The sequence below is a fragment of the Schistocerca nitens genome, chromosome 1 (genome assembly GCF_023898315.1).
Source record: "Schistocerca nitens isolate TAMUIC-IGC-003100 chromosome 1, iqSchNite1.1, whole genome shotgun sequence".
Taxonomy (NCBI): Eukaryota; Metazoa; Arthropoda; class Insecta; order Orthoptera; family Acrididae; genus Schistocerca; species Schistocerca nitens.
In genome coordinates this window covers 802,347,765-802,364,674 of record NC_064614.1, presented here as the reverse complement: position 1 = coordinate 802,364,674, position 16,910 = coordinate 802,347,765, and the positions used below count along the sequence as shown (strand labels likewise).

The following is a 16,910-nucleotide window of genomic DNA, read 5'->3' as shown; positions in this document are numbered from 1 at the left end:
ATGCACCCATGTTCGTCGTTGAGTACACCATCGCAGGCGCTCCTGTCTGTGATGCAGCGCCAAGGTTAACCCCAGCCATGGTCTCCGAGCTGATAGTCCATGCTGCTGCAAACGTCGTCGAACTGTTCGTCTAGATGGTTGTTGTCTTGCAAACGTCTCCATCTGTTGACTCAGGGATCGAGACGTGGCTTCACGTTGCGTTACATCCATGCGGATAAGACGCCTGTCATCTCGACTGCTAGTGATACGAGGCCGTTGGGATCCAGCACGGCGTTCCGTATTACCCTCCTGCACCCATCGATTCCATATTCTGCTAACAGTCATTGGATCTCGACCAACGCGAGCTGCAATATCGTGATACGATAAACCGCAATAGCGATAGGCTACAATCCGACCTTAATCAAAGTCGGAAACGTGATGGTACGCATTTGTCCTCCTTACACGAGGCATCACAACAACGTTTCACCAGGCAACGCCGGTCAACTGCTGTTTGTGTATGAGAAATCGGTTGGAAACTTTCCTCATGTCAGCACGTTGTAGGTGTCGCCATCGGTGCCAGCCTTGTGTGAATGCTCTGAAAAGCTAATCATTTGCATATCACAGCATCTGCTTCCTGCCGGTTAAATTTCGCGTCTGTAGCACTTCATCTTCGTGGTGTAGAAATTTTAATGGCCAGTAGTGTATGAAGCATGTGGACTGGTTTCCGGGCCGCGTGGTGCGTTTATAGACAGCTGCCGAGAAACCAACGGGTTCGCTCCTCCCGGCGGCATCTGCGGCCACGCAGCTCAGTGTTCTTTGCTCTGCCCCTATCGAGGCCAATAATCTACTCCACCTCCATGCCGTTGCGTGTTGGTGGAATATCCTCGTAGCTACTTGGCACAGATGCATTAGTTACGTGACGCTGGTACATCAGCAGAAAGATAAAAGTTATAACTGTGGTAGGCTACTATTGTTCCCATAACGAAAATCTAACGTTCCCCGCGAGATAATTTGGTAAATGACGTAGATGTAATGACAGTGGCGAGTGTGTTCCATGAAGGCGCCGTTGCTGCTATCCTAGATGATAATGCTAGTTTGTAGAGTGTGGAACGTAGACGCTCCGTCTCATTGTGTGTGGACTTGTGCCTGTGGCCAGTTTTGAATCTGAGCGCGGGCCTATTCTGCGCAGACGCGAACGGCAACGCCGACCCCGAGGCGCCGCCCGCCAACTACGGCCGCCGCAGGAGCCGCGCCGTCCTCTACCAGCTGTCCGGCCACTACAAGCAGGACAAGATCAAGACCAAGCTCAAGCTCAACAACGTGAGTACCGCCGCGCGCCGCTAGCCAGCCAGCCAGCCAAACGCTCTGCCGTAGCTGGGAAACCACACCGACACACAAACTGTGGTGTGTATTTCACGACAACTTAGTTCACGGGACAACAGAAAAAGTTAGCCAACCTACGAGATACCTCAATACCGTGTAACACGGCCTCTGGCCTCGAAAATGTCCTCGATGGGTAGAGGTATACAATCCGCAAGTTTCAGCTCACTGCTGATTATATCGTTCAGAGCTATGCAGCTGTGTCAGTGATGACTGTCACATTTTCCGTGAGTTTAAGCTCGAAGGACTCACTGAGCCAGTCGAGGGATGACAAGTTACCTGAGTGTTCATCATAGCAGGAACAAATGCGTGAGCCTTGTGAACGCGGCTCTTGTCAGCTAGGGAATGTCCATAGCGCACTCTTCATAAAGAAAAAAGAGGAACAAACTTCCTGGTTCATGAGTGAGTGAGCCAAAGTTATGACTGCCCAAAAGCTCCATAGAACCACCTGCAGCGTGACCTACGCCCTCCAAATAGTATCAGTCAAACGCGTCAATGGACCGACAATGCACTCGACACCTAGCAGAGTGTGGAAACAGACGAAGTCGCGACTGTCAGCTACTCTACAGTTTCTGTGTTCTTTGGCCAATTGAAGACACCCAGCTTTCTGTGTTTTTCATAGCAACTGTCTTGTTGCAGATACTGACTCCAGACGCTCACTGCATGCAGTTCGCTTCGGAATGTTCGCTCAGAAATTGATTGAGGTGGGCCTTTATTCACTGACAGAAGCGATTCTGTTGGGTTTGAAACCGATTATCAGTGACAAGTCGTGATCTCCGGTTCGCGCCCCTTAAGAGCTTTTTACAACCACTCTACCTGCGCAGCGTTACATGACTGCGAGTGGTAAACAGTTCGTAATAGACAATTTGGACAGCACGCATTGATACGTCATCAGATCGTGTAACGTCCAAACAAAATAGCTCATTCCATCCTATCACATCTTCACGTAATTCCTTTTTCTGCGCTGATACCATCCAATCATCTAGCACATACACATCACGTCACTTTCATGCCTTGATTCTACATTATCTACAACGCTCCAAAGCGACCACTGTGCTTTCACTAATATTTTATCTGGTGGGCTCAACATGTTTGTGTTACATTCCATTACTTCCGTGCGACATGAATTCCAAGCGGTGTTGTGTTCCTTGTGAGGTAATTATACTGAAGAATTCACTTTTTCTTACTTTTTTCCCTCTTAAAAAACAATTCAAGGATATAACTACGGCACAAAGGATTGTTAGGCCTTCTAATGGCCAAGACAGTCAGTTCCGATGACTCCACAGTGCATGTTAACAAAAACAGCAGTGACGTCACTCCAGCACAGCATTTAACCAGCGCAAGGAACTGCCTAGTCATTCCATATGTAGTACGCACTCAAGCAGTGTGTGGGGCGCATGTCATTAAACCGTCACGGCTACACTTTAATAGACACTTTGTAATCTTCCACCACACTTCGATCGGTGTTTCATGGACGCTATCAGTAGCAAATTAAATTAAAGACAATCATAATTATTTAGTTCGGAGGGACGAATTCAGATAGAGGTAAACATGGGAAGGTTAAGAGCTGTGACCGCAGGCCTAGTACGCACCCTGTTTCGCGTTAAAAATAGTTTTTCTCCCATTTCATTTCAGATAGCCTATATAATCTGTATTCAGTAATTCAGAACAAGAAAAATAGCTGTACAGGGTGAATCATCTAAAACTTGCAATTCACATATTGCGGAAATGGGAAGTCCTGCTGATATGCGGCTTTTACAGAACAAAATGACTGACAGAGGCTCGCAATTTTAGCTAATCAACAGATTACAATGACACTTAGAAAGTATATTTTCTGTGCACAACTTCTTTTAAAAAAAAGGAACAATGAATATGAACATTAAGAAACTAAACGTAGGGTAAAATAGAGTGTCAGTGGTGTTTGTTGCAGGGTTGTAGTGCGAGTCGTTTACGAGATATCGTATTTTGAAAAGTCTCTACACCGACACTATTCGTGCCATTCAACCTGCGTGGATGCTAGGTACGATGTTGTTAAGCTCAAGTGTGCTTGCGCGTTTCCTGAGTGCACTGCGAATTCTTAGTGTGTGAGGATCCTAGCAGTAGGTCGTGAATGGACGATGGGATTTCCAATGCAGAAAAAGTCGATATGCTCATATTGTATAGAGAGTGTAGGGAGAATGCAGTTCGTTCTTCTACGTTGTGTGCCGAAAGATATCGCAATAGACGTCAACCATCTCGACAGTTATTTATCAAACGCTTCAATCTTCAACCAATTACGTGAAAGTGGTAGATACCCAGACAACGTAACAGAAAAGCAAAGAGGTGACGACAGAAGATTGGGAAATTAATGTTGTTGTTGCTGTTGCAGTTGATCCGCACTTTAGCTTCCACACAGTCACACAAGGAAGTGGCATGAATCTGGCAAGTGCCCTACGCATACTCCATCGACATAGGTTCCATCCTTATTACTGTCTCTCCATCAGGAGCCTCATGAAGCGATTATGAGAGTCGTGTTAACTTCTGTACATGAACATTAAGACAAGATACTCCAGATGTATCACGCATCTTGTTCAGTAATGACGCCACATTTACCAATCATGGTAAGGTAAACCACTCAAACATGCACTATTGGTCTTCTAAGAACTCCGTTGGCTTCGTCAGGTAGAACGTTGGCGTCCATGGAGTGCAAACGTGTGGTGTGGGATAGTGAATTATCAACTTATAGACGGATCACTGAACTCGCACAAGTATCGCAGTCTCCTAACAGACCATCTTCCACGGATGCTACAAGTTCCTCTGCTGACTAGGCGGTGCCTGTGGTACCAACAAGAATGCTGTCGAGCCCATAGCGCACGGAGTACTACAGCATGTCTTCACCGGATTGCTTCCAAATCGTTGGATAGGACGTAGAGGACCTGCACCTTGGTCTGCCCGTTCCCTATATTTGACGCCTGTAGACTTTTTTCTGTGAGGAAAGCTGAAAGACGCTATCTACGAGGACTTACCAGCTACACCCGATGATATGCTACGATGTACTACAGCTTGCTCAGACATCTCCGCTGAAATGCTAGTATTTGTGCAGCGTTCATTCCCAACCATACTGGAGGCGTGTATTGCTGCAGCAGGTGGCCACTTTGAACACAGTATGTGGTAGTCAATTGTCTCGTTACTGATGAGAATCCACATAACTGAGTACGCACGTGTGTTGTTCTTTAGTGTGTGCTCAGGCAGGTAGTCTACAAGCGTTCGTATGGAATCTTTCAAAATACGATATCTCGTAAAGGACTCGCACTATAATCCTGCAAAAACAATGCTGACATTCTAATTTACCCTAATTTTAGTTTGTTAATGTCACCAGCCATTGCTCCATTTAAAAAAGTGTATTTTTGCACAAAATTATACTTTCGAAGTATTATTAAATCATTTGATTGCCTAACAGAACACTCCCTTGACTACTAATCCGTTCTGTGAAAAGCGCACATCAATAGCAGTTTCCATTTCCGCAATATTTGCGGTGTAAGTTTTAGGCGATTCACCCTGTACATAGCAATGTTTATACAATAAACATTCCCAGTTCACTCTCACACGCATCACTAATGTTATAGTATCATTTTCACTCGGGTTAGTGTCATTCTGAATCACTCACCCTGAAATTCGCGAAAATTACCTGAAACACCTTACACGAGAATTACCGTTTATTATTATTCACACGCTGTTGTTAACTTCAGCCGGCTGTTAATCAAGTCCTACTTACTTAATAACTGCTTATCAGAATCTTTCCATTCGTATTAACGAGTTAATATCCTTTTTCTCACAATATTTACAGTGCTGTTCTCATTATCTACATTAATATCATATCTTTTATTCATTTCGGTTCAACTTAACGCCACTCCTCTAGATTTTTACTACTTCCATTCGACTGCAACGACTACCTGAATATGCACTAGCGCTAGGATCAGAAATTTCGCCTCGTCAATGCTACAATGCCCAGCGATTTTCTTCCACGTAACCAAGACCATGGCCTTAGTAGATATTGTATAACATCGCTGAGCCGTAATCTGCAACGTGAAAGCAAAGGCTTGAAAGTTACTTAAAATAATCTCTGATAAATAAAGTATCCCTTATTCTAAATGTATTTGTTAATAATGGATGAATTTACACTCCCTTTACTGAAGTAGCACATTACTCGTACTTTATTATTTTAAGAGAACTGATTCCACCTTGTGTCAGGCTACAATCTCGCCACTCCTTATTTTCACCAAAATGTTATTTTCAAAAACATAATCACATGAAAGCGATCCTTCAACACTGAACGTCCTGAATCTAACAGTTACTCAGTTGGCAGTGTAATAAATGGTTGGTAGTCTTTCAGTCTCCTTAAACATACGCGAGACTGATCATAAACTGCGTCTTGCACTTATTTTACGCTCATGCGCTATCGAGTCATGTTAATAAGTCACGTTAATACGGCCAGCTGTTAGTAAATAAAATACCTTTCCGTTTTCAACACACTCGAAAGCTAGAAGAGCTGTTAAGTGATGTAATAAGGTAGTCACGTCCCTCTCAAAGTCTCTGGATGTGTAATGGAAGATTGACAAAACAAATAAGATTGTAGGGGTGGACCGACATATAGTCAAAGTGTTTTGGAGTTTGGAGCATTAAGATTCAGCTGTCAGTTATGATCACAAAAGTTCCCACATATACATAATACAAGCACAACCATAGTCAATTTAAAATTGTGCTACCAATGAAAAAGATGTCAGAACTAAAACTTTATTTTACTCTCAAATTCTTGATTAAACTCATGATTTCGTTACGTAATGGCTAAACAAAATTCTGTAACTTTCCTCCAGATAATAAAATTTTTGTGATTAAAAGTGATACAATATTTCAAGACAGAATACAAACTATGACAAGTCTCTGCATCTGACATTTTGTGTTAAATAATGTATTATTCTAAAAGTAAGAAGTTATTTAAATTGGCATGCTGTAATACATATTTCTTATCTGTGTGTCTGCATCGCAATATCGCATGTAGCATTTCTATAACTAGTAGTAAAACATATTTTTTCGATACCCAAGTGTCATATTCTTATATAATTTCTAGACAATAATTACAGTTTAAGTAGAGGTTGGTAAATAGAAAATTAAATAGATCTCATAACATAAACTCCTTGTGGCCAATCACAAAGCAAAGAAGCAAATTTTTCATGGTTCATCAATTTGTGAAGGGAAAACCAAAGTTTGTTTCAAGCTTGTGGTTCGTTCAGAGCTTTCAGTTGGAAGAGTATTATTCCTAATGAGTACTGTTGTCTTCAACCGAAAATTGAAAAACGGGCCCAATGGCAAGTCCTTCTCAATGCAAAGCTAATGTATACTTTTTTTGTCCTCGGGTCACACAAAAGTCGAAAGCATTATTTATGAGAGCTTTCCTTTGTGATTGGTCACTCAAAAAAAATTAGAATTAAGGACTATAAACTTAGCTATAACGTACAATTATATCACAATGAAAACTAAAATAAAGCTATCTGAAATTAATTGTAATTGCTGCTTATAATTCGTTTTGACAATCACTGTCATTGCCTGAAGTCAGTTTCGGATAGACAATTCTGGATGTATAAGTTTTGAAACGTTTAAACAAACTTTGATAACCCTCTAAGATGTACTAATTGTACGTTAAGGGTAGTCTAAAATTATACAACTTATTTTCGTGGAAGCGTATTTGCTTCTGGATGTGGCAGAAAATACACTACTTGCCATTAAAATTGCTAACCACGAAGATGACGTGATACGGATGCGAAATTTAACCGACAGGAAGAAGATGCTGTGATATGCAAATGATTAGATTGTCAGAGCATTCACGCAAGGTTGGCGCCGGTGGCGACACCTACAACGTGCTGACATGAGGAATGTTTCCAACCGATTTCTCATACGCAAACACCAGTTGACCGCCATTGTCTGGTGAAACGTGATGCCACGTGTAAGGAGGAGAAATGCGTACCATCACGTTTCCGACTTTGATAAAGGTCGGATTGTAGCCTATCGCGATCGCGGTTTATCGTATCGCGACATTGCTGCTCGCGTTGGACGAGATCCAATGACTGTTAGCAGAATATGGAATCGGTGGGTTCAGGAGGGTAATACGGAACGCCGTGCTGGATCCCAGCGGCCTCGTATCACTAGCAGTCGAGAGGACAGGCATCTTATCCGCAGCCACATCTCGATCCCTCAGTCAACAGATGGGGATGTTTGCAAGACAACAACCATCTCCACGAACTGTTCGACGACGTTTGCAGCAGCATGGACTATCAGCTCGGAGACCACGTCTGAGGTTACCCTTGACGCTGCATTACAGAAAGGAGCGCCTGCGATGGTGTACTTAACGTCGAACTTGGGTGCACGAATGTCAAAGCTTTTTTCGGATGAATCCAGGTTCTGTTTACAGCGTCATGATGGTCGCATCCGTGTTTGGTGACATCGCGGTGAACGCACATTGGAAGCGTGTATTCGTCATCGCCATACTGGCGTATCACCCGGCGTGATGCTATGGGGTGCCATTGGTTACACGTCTCGGTCACCTCTTGTTCGCATTGACGGCACTTTGAGCAGTCGACGTTACATTTCATTCGATCCCGACGAAACCCTACATTTCAGCAGGATAATGCACGACCGCATGTTGCAGGTCCCGTACGGGCCTTTGTGGATACAGAAAATGTTCGACTGCTGCCTGGCCAGGACATTCTCCAGATCTCTCACCTATTGAAAACGTCTGGTCAATGGTGGCCGAGCAACGCCAGTCACTACTCTTGATGAATTGTGGTATTGTGTTGAAGCTGCATGGGCAGCTGTACCTGTACACGCCACCCAAGATTACGGCCAGAGGTGGTTGTTCTGGGTATTGATTTCTCAGGATCTATGTACCCAAACTGCGTGAAAATGTAATCACATGTCAGTTGTAGTATAATATATTTGTCCAATGAATACCCGTTTATCATCTGCATCTCTTCTTGGTGCAGCAATTTTAATGGCCAGTAGTGTAATTGACGAGACTGTAGATTTTACTGTACCCTCATTTTATGCTTCGATTCATCCACTGAAGACAGTACAGTGAAACAGCAGTACGTGGTGGTTTTTGTTGGTGCTAGAGTGAAATGAGAAAGTGGAGTTTCACTAGCTTCACTTATAGAAGATATCCCACATAAGACGCATTTCCTCGGCGTATCGGCGGATATTTGCTATTTCATTTTCGCAGTGTGTGGCCGGAGTCAGCCCAAACAAATTCTGCTAATCACGTCTTTCATGCGACTCCCATTGTCGACGGATGGTGTCCCTTTGTTTTCCGTTAACAAACGAAATGATTTTCAACAGAATTTTACGTACACATTCGATGGAGCGCTCCCAAATTTCTCCAGGGAACTTTTTTTTGAACCGAGTCTGTTAATAGGAACAGAAGGACATGAAGAATCACCAAGTACTCCAGTAGCAACTGGGCGGCTCTGTTTACGGCGCTAGCAGTCTGCGCAGTCCGGGTAATGCTGTTGCCGCTGGAGGACTGGTGATTCTTCTTCTTTTACTGTCCCTTTTAATACATAGCGATAAAACAAATATCTCACTAGACTCTATCAAATGACCGAGCTTTGTGGCGCACTGTTTAGCGCATTAGACTCGCATTCGGGAGGACGACGGTTCAAATGCGCATTGGACCATCCAGATTTAGGTTTTTCGTGAATTCCCTAAATTGCTCCAGGCAAATACTGGGATGGTTTTTTGAAAGAGTGCCGCGTATTTCCTCCCCATCTTGAAACAACCCGAACTTCTGTTCCGTCTATAACGAGCTCGATGCCGACCATAATCTTCCCTCTGTCGAATGGGAACGTAAAATTCCACTTTAAAAATCATCTTCTTTGCAGTTGGAATAAACCAACGCTTTCCACAGACACTGGACGTCGCATAAAACACATATGGAACAGTATGAACAGTATTTCTTTCGGGTTGACTCCAGGTACACAGCACCAAATATCAGCCGAAACATCAGAGATGTACTCAGCTATCTACATCCATCCAGCGCCATCTGCAGGTTTTAAAATTTAGTTAGGTGAGTTTATAAGTACTAGATACCTGATGGCGTTCTTATACCATTAAGACTTCTGTTACTTGAGAAACAATTGCTACATTATTTGCAAATTAATCATAAATAACGGAACTAAATGCTCCACCTACATGAGTGTAAGCAAAGCATGCTACAATCATTTTATTTTCACAAAATGTTTTGTTTGAACCACATCCACTTACTTCAGTTACTTCTTATAAAACATCATTACAAAACAATTGAAACCTTCTGTATTTTACAGTGGCCAAATGCTTTACGAATAAAAGAACCTATTTTCAGGAATACTGACGTAATACTCCTGAACAGGGACAAAAACAACAAGTTCAACGCCTATTCTTTTGTATTCTAGCTTTGAACAGTACATTCAATGCCATAGTGTTTGTTATTTTGCCATACGTATGTCGTCATAAAATGGAATGCGGAGAACTTCTCTAATGACAAGAAAAATCAATCAGTACTCTGACGTGGGGTTCTGACACAGACATGACTTTTACCTGACGCAACTACGAACATCTGAAGACGATCCAGAGAGACTGAAACGTGTCACTTATTAAAAAATATGCAACTGAGACTGAAGAATAAAAGAGATTTATTTTAAATGCCAGTACAGTTACTGTCCTCTCGCGACGGAAATGTCGGCTACAGTAACAATGTAAAAAGTCTGAGGAAATAATGGACCAAACTCCCCTAGGACAATTTCAGCAGTCTCAAAATGCATAGCAAGGTAAGAATCACATAGAGAAAAATATACGTCTACCATGTTTTTCAACGGCCACTGAAATTTAGTTTGTCCCATGAGAGATTACAATCTTTATCCAGTTTTCTTACAAGTATCAGAAGAGAAATTAGTAGACATACAGGAACTTACAGTATTTTGCTCCGCATAACACCAACATTACTACTTACCAGTACCACACGAGTCAAGTGTTATTACTTTCAAAATATTAACCCACGCCATACTAAGGGTCGGGGGGGGGGGGGGGGGGGGAGAGGAGTACTTTATGCCCACATTATGAAAATATTGTAATGTATTGAGGTACTTTCAATTTAAAATTTGTTTAAAAAGCGTTTATTGTTTTGGATGAAGTCTTTCACCAGATTCCATAAATGTACTAAATTTTTCAGTTAAACTAAAAATTTAAGTCTCGGTAACGGATGTGACTTTTCACAACGAATGTCATATTCAATGTTTTCGGGTTCAGCACCCTACTAATTCATAAAATAAAATGTACATTCTGAACAAAAGAAAACAACAATCAACGAAATCTATATTTTTTAAATATTTTTGTCATCGTCATGAAGTTCTCCTTGGTGATACATGTTTTTGAAAATGCATTGGTATTGCTAAGAGTGAACTAAAACATACTTTCCGGTTCTAAACCCTAGTTATGCATCAGTACTTCTTTAGAAAGTATATTGTTACTATAGTGAACAGCAATTAATAAATTTCTGGTTTTTTTTTTTTTTTTTTTTTTTTAGTGAGAGTTTAAACTATCCCTCCCCCTCTCCACCCTCCTATGTGATACACGTTATGGAAGAAGTGTTGGTGTTGCGAGGGTTAAATAATATTAAGCGGTTTATTATAAGCAATCAAAGGAATTCAATGTTTATTCTATTGAAAAACCCAGAACGAACAAGATAATTTCATACTACCTCTTTTGCCCCTGATTGTGTATTTACCACCACTAAAAGATATACATTAACTCCCTATAAGTATGTTGAAACACATAAAAGTTGGTTTCGGCCACAAGATATTAACGTACAGAGAACTGTTTCAATTTTTAAATTAATCTCCTGTCTTTGTGCTCAATGAACATATTTCAGCATTATTGTTGAAACTGTAATACGCCTGCTATATTAACGAAAATTCCTAAGGCTCGTTACCAGCTACTTTTGTTACTGTTAAGCAGAACACTGACATGGATAATTTCAAGGGTGTGCTGTAGTGCATGCCGTTTATCGGTCGATAGTCGTTTGATGATCGGCCTCTGAGGTTCACGGCAACCGCGCTTGGGTCTCGGCAAGTAGTGCAAAATACCTAGGCGGCAGTGACTGCGGTGAGAGCTCGGTGTGGGCGTGGTCTACCGGCTGTAGTTTCTGTCACATCGCTCAGAACCAAATTACTGACCGACGTCAGAGGTGTATAGGTGTGTCGTAAATCCTGTGCTGAGGTCTCTTCTTGAATGAGTGAAACTGAACCCTTTCGTTCATTTGCGAATGCCTCCATGCCTACTGGTCACCTAACCATGGGCTGCTTGCCCAACGTCCCTTCCTCTCTGACAATGGCTTTTGGTGGCATTCGCATAATGTCTTCTATGGTCCAGGTGCAGAGAGGCTCCAAGAAGCCCACGGCCACGTATGATTTGGGATGGTAGGCGCTTCGTCCTTCTCTGCGCCAGTGTCTTTTGTACGGGTGTCCTTTCTGTCTTCTGACTGGTTTGATGCGGCCCGCCACGAATTCCTCTCCTGTGCAAAACTCTTCATCTCAGAGCAGCACTTGCAACCAACGTCCTCCACTATCTGCTGGATTTATTCTAATCTCTGTCTTCCTCTACAGTTTTCGCCCTCTAAGGTTCCCTCTAGTACCATGAAAGTCATACCCTGATGTCTTAACATATGTCCTATAATCCTGTCACTTCTTCTTGTCAGTGTTTTCCAACTACAGCTTTTCTCTCCGACTTTGTGCAGAACCTCCTAATTCCTTACCTTATCAGCCCACCTCATTCTCAACATTCGTCTGTAGCACCAAATCAGAAATACTTGGAGTCTCCTCTGTTCAGATTTTACCACGGTCCATGTTTCAGTACCATCAATACTGTGCTCCAAACGTATATTTTCATAACTTTCTTCCTCAAATTAAGGCCTGTGTTTGAAAATAATAGATTTCTCTTGGCCAGGAATGCCCTTTTTGCCAGTGCTAGTCTGCTTTTGAAGTCCTCCTTGCTCCGTCCGTCACTGGTTATTTTGCTACCCATGTAGTAGAATTCCTTAACTTCATCTACTATGTCACCATCATTCCTGACGTTAAATTTCTCGCTGTTCTCATTTGTGCTACTTCTCATTACTTTCGTCTTTCTTCGACTTACTCTCAGTCCATATTCTGTACTCATTAGACTATTCATTCATTTCAGCAGATCATGTAATTCCTCTTCACTTTCACTCAGGATAGCAAAGTGAATTTCAATTCCAATCGTGCACGCTTCTTTTATTTCCATAATTGTTTCTTCGATGTACAGATTCAATAGTAGGGGCGAAAGACTAAATCGCTGTCAAACCCACTACTTAATCCGAACACTTCGTTCTTGGTCGTCCTCTCTTGTTATTTTCCCTCTTGGCTCTTGTACATATTGTATACTACCCGTCTCTCCCTGTAGCTTACCCTTATCTATCTCAGAATTTCGAACATCTTGCACCATTTTTCATCGTCGAACGTCTTTTCCAGGTCAACAAATCCTATGAACGTGGTTATATTTTTCTTTAGTCTTGCTTCCATTATCAACCGCAACGTCAGAATTGCCTCTCTGCTGCCTTTACCTTTCCAAAAGCCAAACCGATCGTCAACTAATACATCCTCAATTTTGTTTTCCGTTCTTCTGTATATTATTCTCGTCAGTAACTTCGATGCATGAGCTATTAAGCTAATTGAACGATAATTCTCGCACTTGTCAGCTCTTGCAGTCTTCGGAATTGTGTGGAAGTTTTTTTCAGAAAGTCAGAAGGTACGTCGCCAGACTCATACATTCTACACACCAACGTTAATAGTCGTTTTGTTGCCATTTCCCACAACGATTTTAGAAATTATCATGGCTTCGTTTGTTAATCAGTTCTCCAAAGCTCTCTTAAATTCTGATTCTGATACTGGATGAAGTATCTCCTCTGAATCGACTCCTGTTTCTTCTTCTACCACATCAGACAAATCTTCCGCCTCATAGAGGCCTTCAATGTACTCGTTCCGCCTATCCGCTCCCTCCTCTGCATGTAACAGTGGAATTCCCGTTGCACTCTTAATGTTGCCACCCTTGCTTTTAATTTTACCGAAGGGTTTTTGACTTTCCTACATGTCCCACCGGCTATCATTTATTTTTAGATTTCTTCAGATTTTTCATGCAGCCATTTTGTCCTAGCTTCCCTGCACTTCCTATTTATTTCATTTCTTAGCAACTCGTATTTCTGTATTCCTGAATCGTCCTCAACATTCTTGTACTTTCTTCATTCATCGATCGACTGAAGTGTTTCTTCTGTTACCCATGGTTTCTTCGCAATTACCTTTTTTTTCTTTCCAACTTCCGTGATTGCCATTTTTAGAAACGTCCATTCCTCTTCAGCTATACTGTTTACTGAGATACTCCTTGTTGCTGTGCCTATAGCCATAGATAACTAGAAGCGCATCTCGTCATTCCTTAGTACTTCCGTATGCCACTTCTTTGCGCATTGATTCTTCCTGACTGATCTCTTAAACTTCAGCCTACCCTTCTTCACTATTACAACGTGATCTGAGTCTGTATCTGCTCGTGGGTACGCCTTACAATCCGATATCTAATTTCGGAATCTCTGTCTGACCGTGATGTAGTCTAACTCAAATCTTCCCGTATCATCCGGCCTTTCCCATGTATATCTCCTCCCCTTGTGATTATTGAACAGAGTATTCGCTATTAGTAGTTGAAATTTATTACTGAACTCAGTCTTTCTCCTCTCTCATTCCTTGTACCAGGGCTATATTCTCCTATAACCTTTTCTTCTACTCCTTCGTCAAAAACTGCACTCCAGTCCCCCATGGCTATTAGATTTTCAAGTCCATTTATGCTCTATATTACCCTTTGATGTCCTCATATAATTTCTCTATTTCGTCATCTTGAGCTTGCGACGGCGGCATGTGTACCTGAACTATCGTTGATACCGTTGGTTTTCTGTCGATTCTGATAAGAAACAACCTATCATTGAACTGTTGACAGGAACTGTGCCCTACCTTCCTATTGATAACTAACGCTGCTCCCGTTATACCATTTTCTGCTGCTGTTGATTTTACCCTATACTAATCTGACCAGAATTCCTTGTCTTCTTTCCATTTCGTCAGAAACGAAGCGTCACTGTCTCCTACTATATCTAGAGTGAGCCTTTGCATTTCCCTTTTCTAATTTTCTAGCTTACCGAACACTCTCAGGCTTCTAACATTCCACACACTGACTCGTAGAACGTTATCCTTTCGTTGGTTATTCCATCTTTTTTTCATGGTCACCTCCCGTTTGGCAGTCTCGTCCCGGAGATCCGAATGGGGGACTATTCCAGAATCTTTTGCTAATGGAGAGATCATCATGAAATTTTTTCAGTTACAGACCACGGGTCCTGTGGACACACGTTATGTATCTTTAATTCACTGGTTTCCATTGCCTTATGCATCCTCACACCGTTGATTATTGCTGATTCTTCCACCTTTAGGGACAGTTTCCCACCCCAAGGACAAGAAAGTGCCCTGAACGTCTGTCCGCTCCTCTGCCCTCCTTGACTAGGACGTTAGCAGAATGTGTTGACTTCTTATGCTGAAAGTCTTCGGCCGCCAACGCTGATTTTTAATCAAAATTTCAGTGGTAGCGGGTTTCGAACCCGGGACCAAGGGTGTTTTGATTAGTAATCAAAGACTCTACTCCTAGTCCTCGGCTGCTAACTTTATTGACTTCCATATTTCCAAACACAAATTTAGATCACAATTTAAACGCATGTTAGTTTCGTGTTTTATTTCATCCAAACTAACAGCAAAGACATTTTTTTCAATTAAGTTATTAATTGTAAATTTTTGAGACAAGGTACAACTAATGGTAATTATTAACTATTTTGAACAATTACAGCTGCTAATCTCTTATTGTCTACTTCTTCCCTTCCAAAATGAAGTATCTGTAAATAAAACAAATTAATAGGTAGTAAAGTCATTAAAAGAAAGTTGCGTGACTGTGGAACAGTGTTTCGTGTTTGACGGGGATGTCCTTTGACACACACACACGCACACACACACACACACACACACACACACACAGTTGCTACAGTAAAACAAATATAGATGCCATGACAAAACTAGTTTTGACTTTGATCTTGCATACGCTGTCGTTATTTTCTTTCATAGGTCGCTTCTAAAGTGACTACAGCAACTGAATTCACTCATTGTCCTACTTGTGAGTTAAAATTGTTCTGAAGTTTCCCAAACCCGAAATTTAAAGATACAAACCTTGTGTTCGTAAAGTGTGCAGGAAATGGTCTTTTCGTTCTCAACCCCACTAAAGGAGAATTTCATACTGTAATTAAATATGAACACACTTTTCTGAACTACGTTGGCGTGAAAGACGTGAGTCATGTCATTTCATAAATTGAGAATAGGAAACTTTTTGTAGGGGCATGCATTTTAAATGCCCATGTACCGCGGTCGGACAGTGGTAGCGGCGTCCTCACTTCAATCTGTTTACTGACTGAACTTCTTATCTAGAATAAATTACCTAAGTGAAAAATTCTCAAAATGATATATCACATTCCTTCACCACAACGTTAATCCTAGATATTTATAACTGATTCTGTTGTTCTAGGACACACAGATCTAAAATTTCTTTGTCACAAAAATTCGTTTACTACATTACATGATTTATATATTAATTTCTTATCCATCTTGTGATATTAACACACATTAACTTAAAACCTCTATGAGCAATAAACGCAATCTATATAGAATTTGTTATCTGGGCGACATAACTTAGATCCGAATGCAGTTCACGGCTATAAATTACGTTGGTTCTTCAAATGCACGGTTAAATAATTCTGCTATTAAATTACAACATACTTCCTTTACAGCAAGACAATGATCACACTCCATAAGAAATTTCACAAAACATTTGTAGATTAATCTTTTCTCACTATTCCTAGATTCGTCAGCAGATACTTGCAACATTTACAGCTGCCCTCGATATGAGGTTGTCAGATTAGGGTGTTGCAAAATAACGACGTGTTTGTGCATGTGCGTGTTCATCAGTCTTCGTAATGGTTTGATCTGGACCGCCAAAACTTCCTCTGTTGTGCCATACTCCTCGTCTCAGAGCAGGACTTATGTCGAACAACTTGAATTATTTGTTCGATACATACCAATCTCTTTCTTCCCTACACTTTTTACCTTTAGTGGCTCTTCCTATTACCACGTTCTATAATCCTATTGCTTTTTCTAAAACATTACCGTGAACTAAATTTTCGCTACAGAATTTTGTAACACTTAAGAACATATGCATATTTTACAACTACCTCTTATCACATTTCACTTGACCATCTGCCCGCACATAATGATGCAGAGCCGAGGAACCATGACACGAAGGTTGGGTCGCATGTTACATGTCACATTAATTAATCAAGTGGCGCCTAGCATCTTCACATCCAAAGAAGAGTAATGGCAACTATTACGCCTATATGGAAT

The 16,910-nt window shown here is 41.5% G+C and overlaps 1 protein-coding gene across 1 annotated transcript in view; it reads left to right on the top strand.

Moving 5' to 3' along the window:
- Positions 1-16,910, top strand: part of LOC126262461 (potassium voltage-gated channel subfamily H member 8) — a 518,890-nt gene that overhangs the window by 125,377 nt on the left and 376,603 nt on the right. The window contains exon 3 of the mRNA XM_049959121.1: positions 1,169-1,299. Coding sequence (XP_049815078.1) covers positions 1,169-1,299 — 131 coding nt within the window. The remainder of the gene's footprint in view (positions 1-1,168; positions 1,300-16,910) is intronic.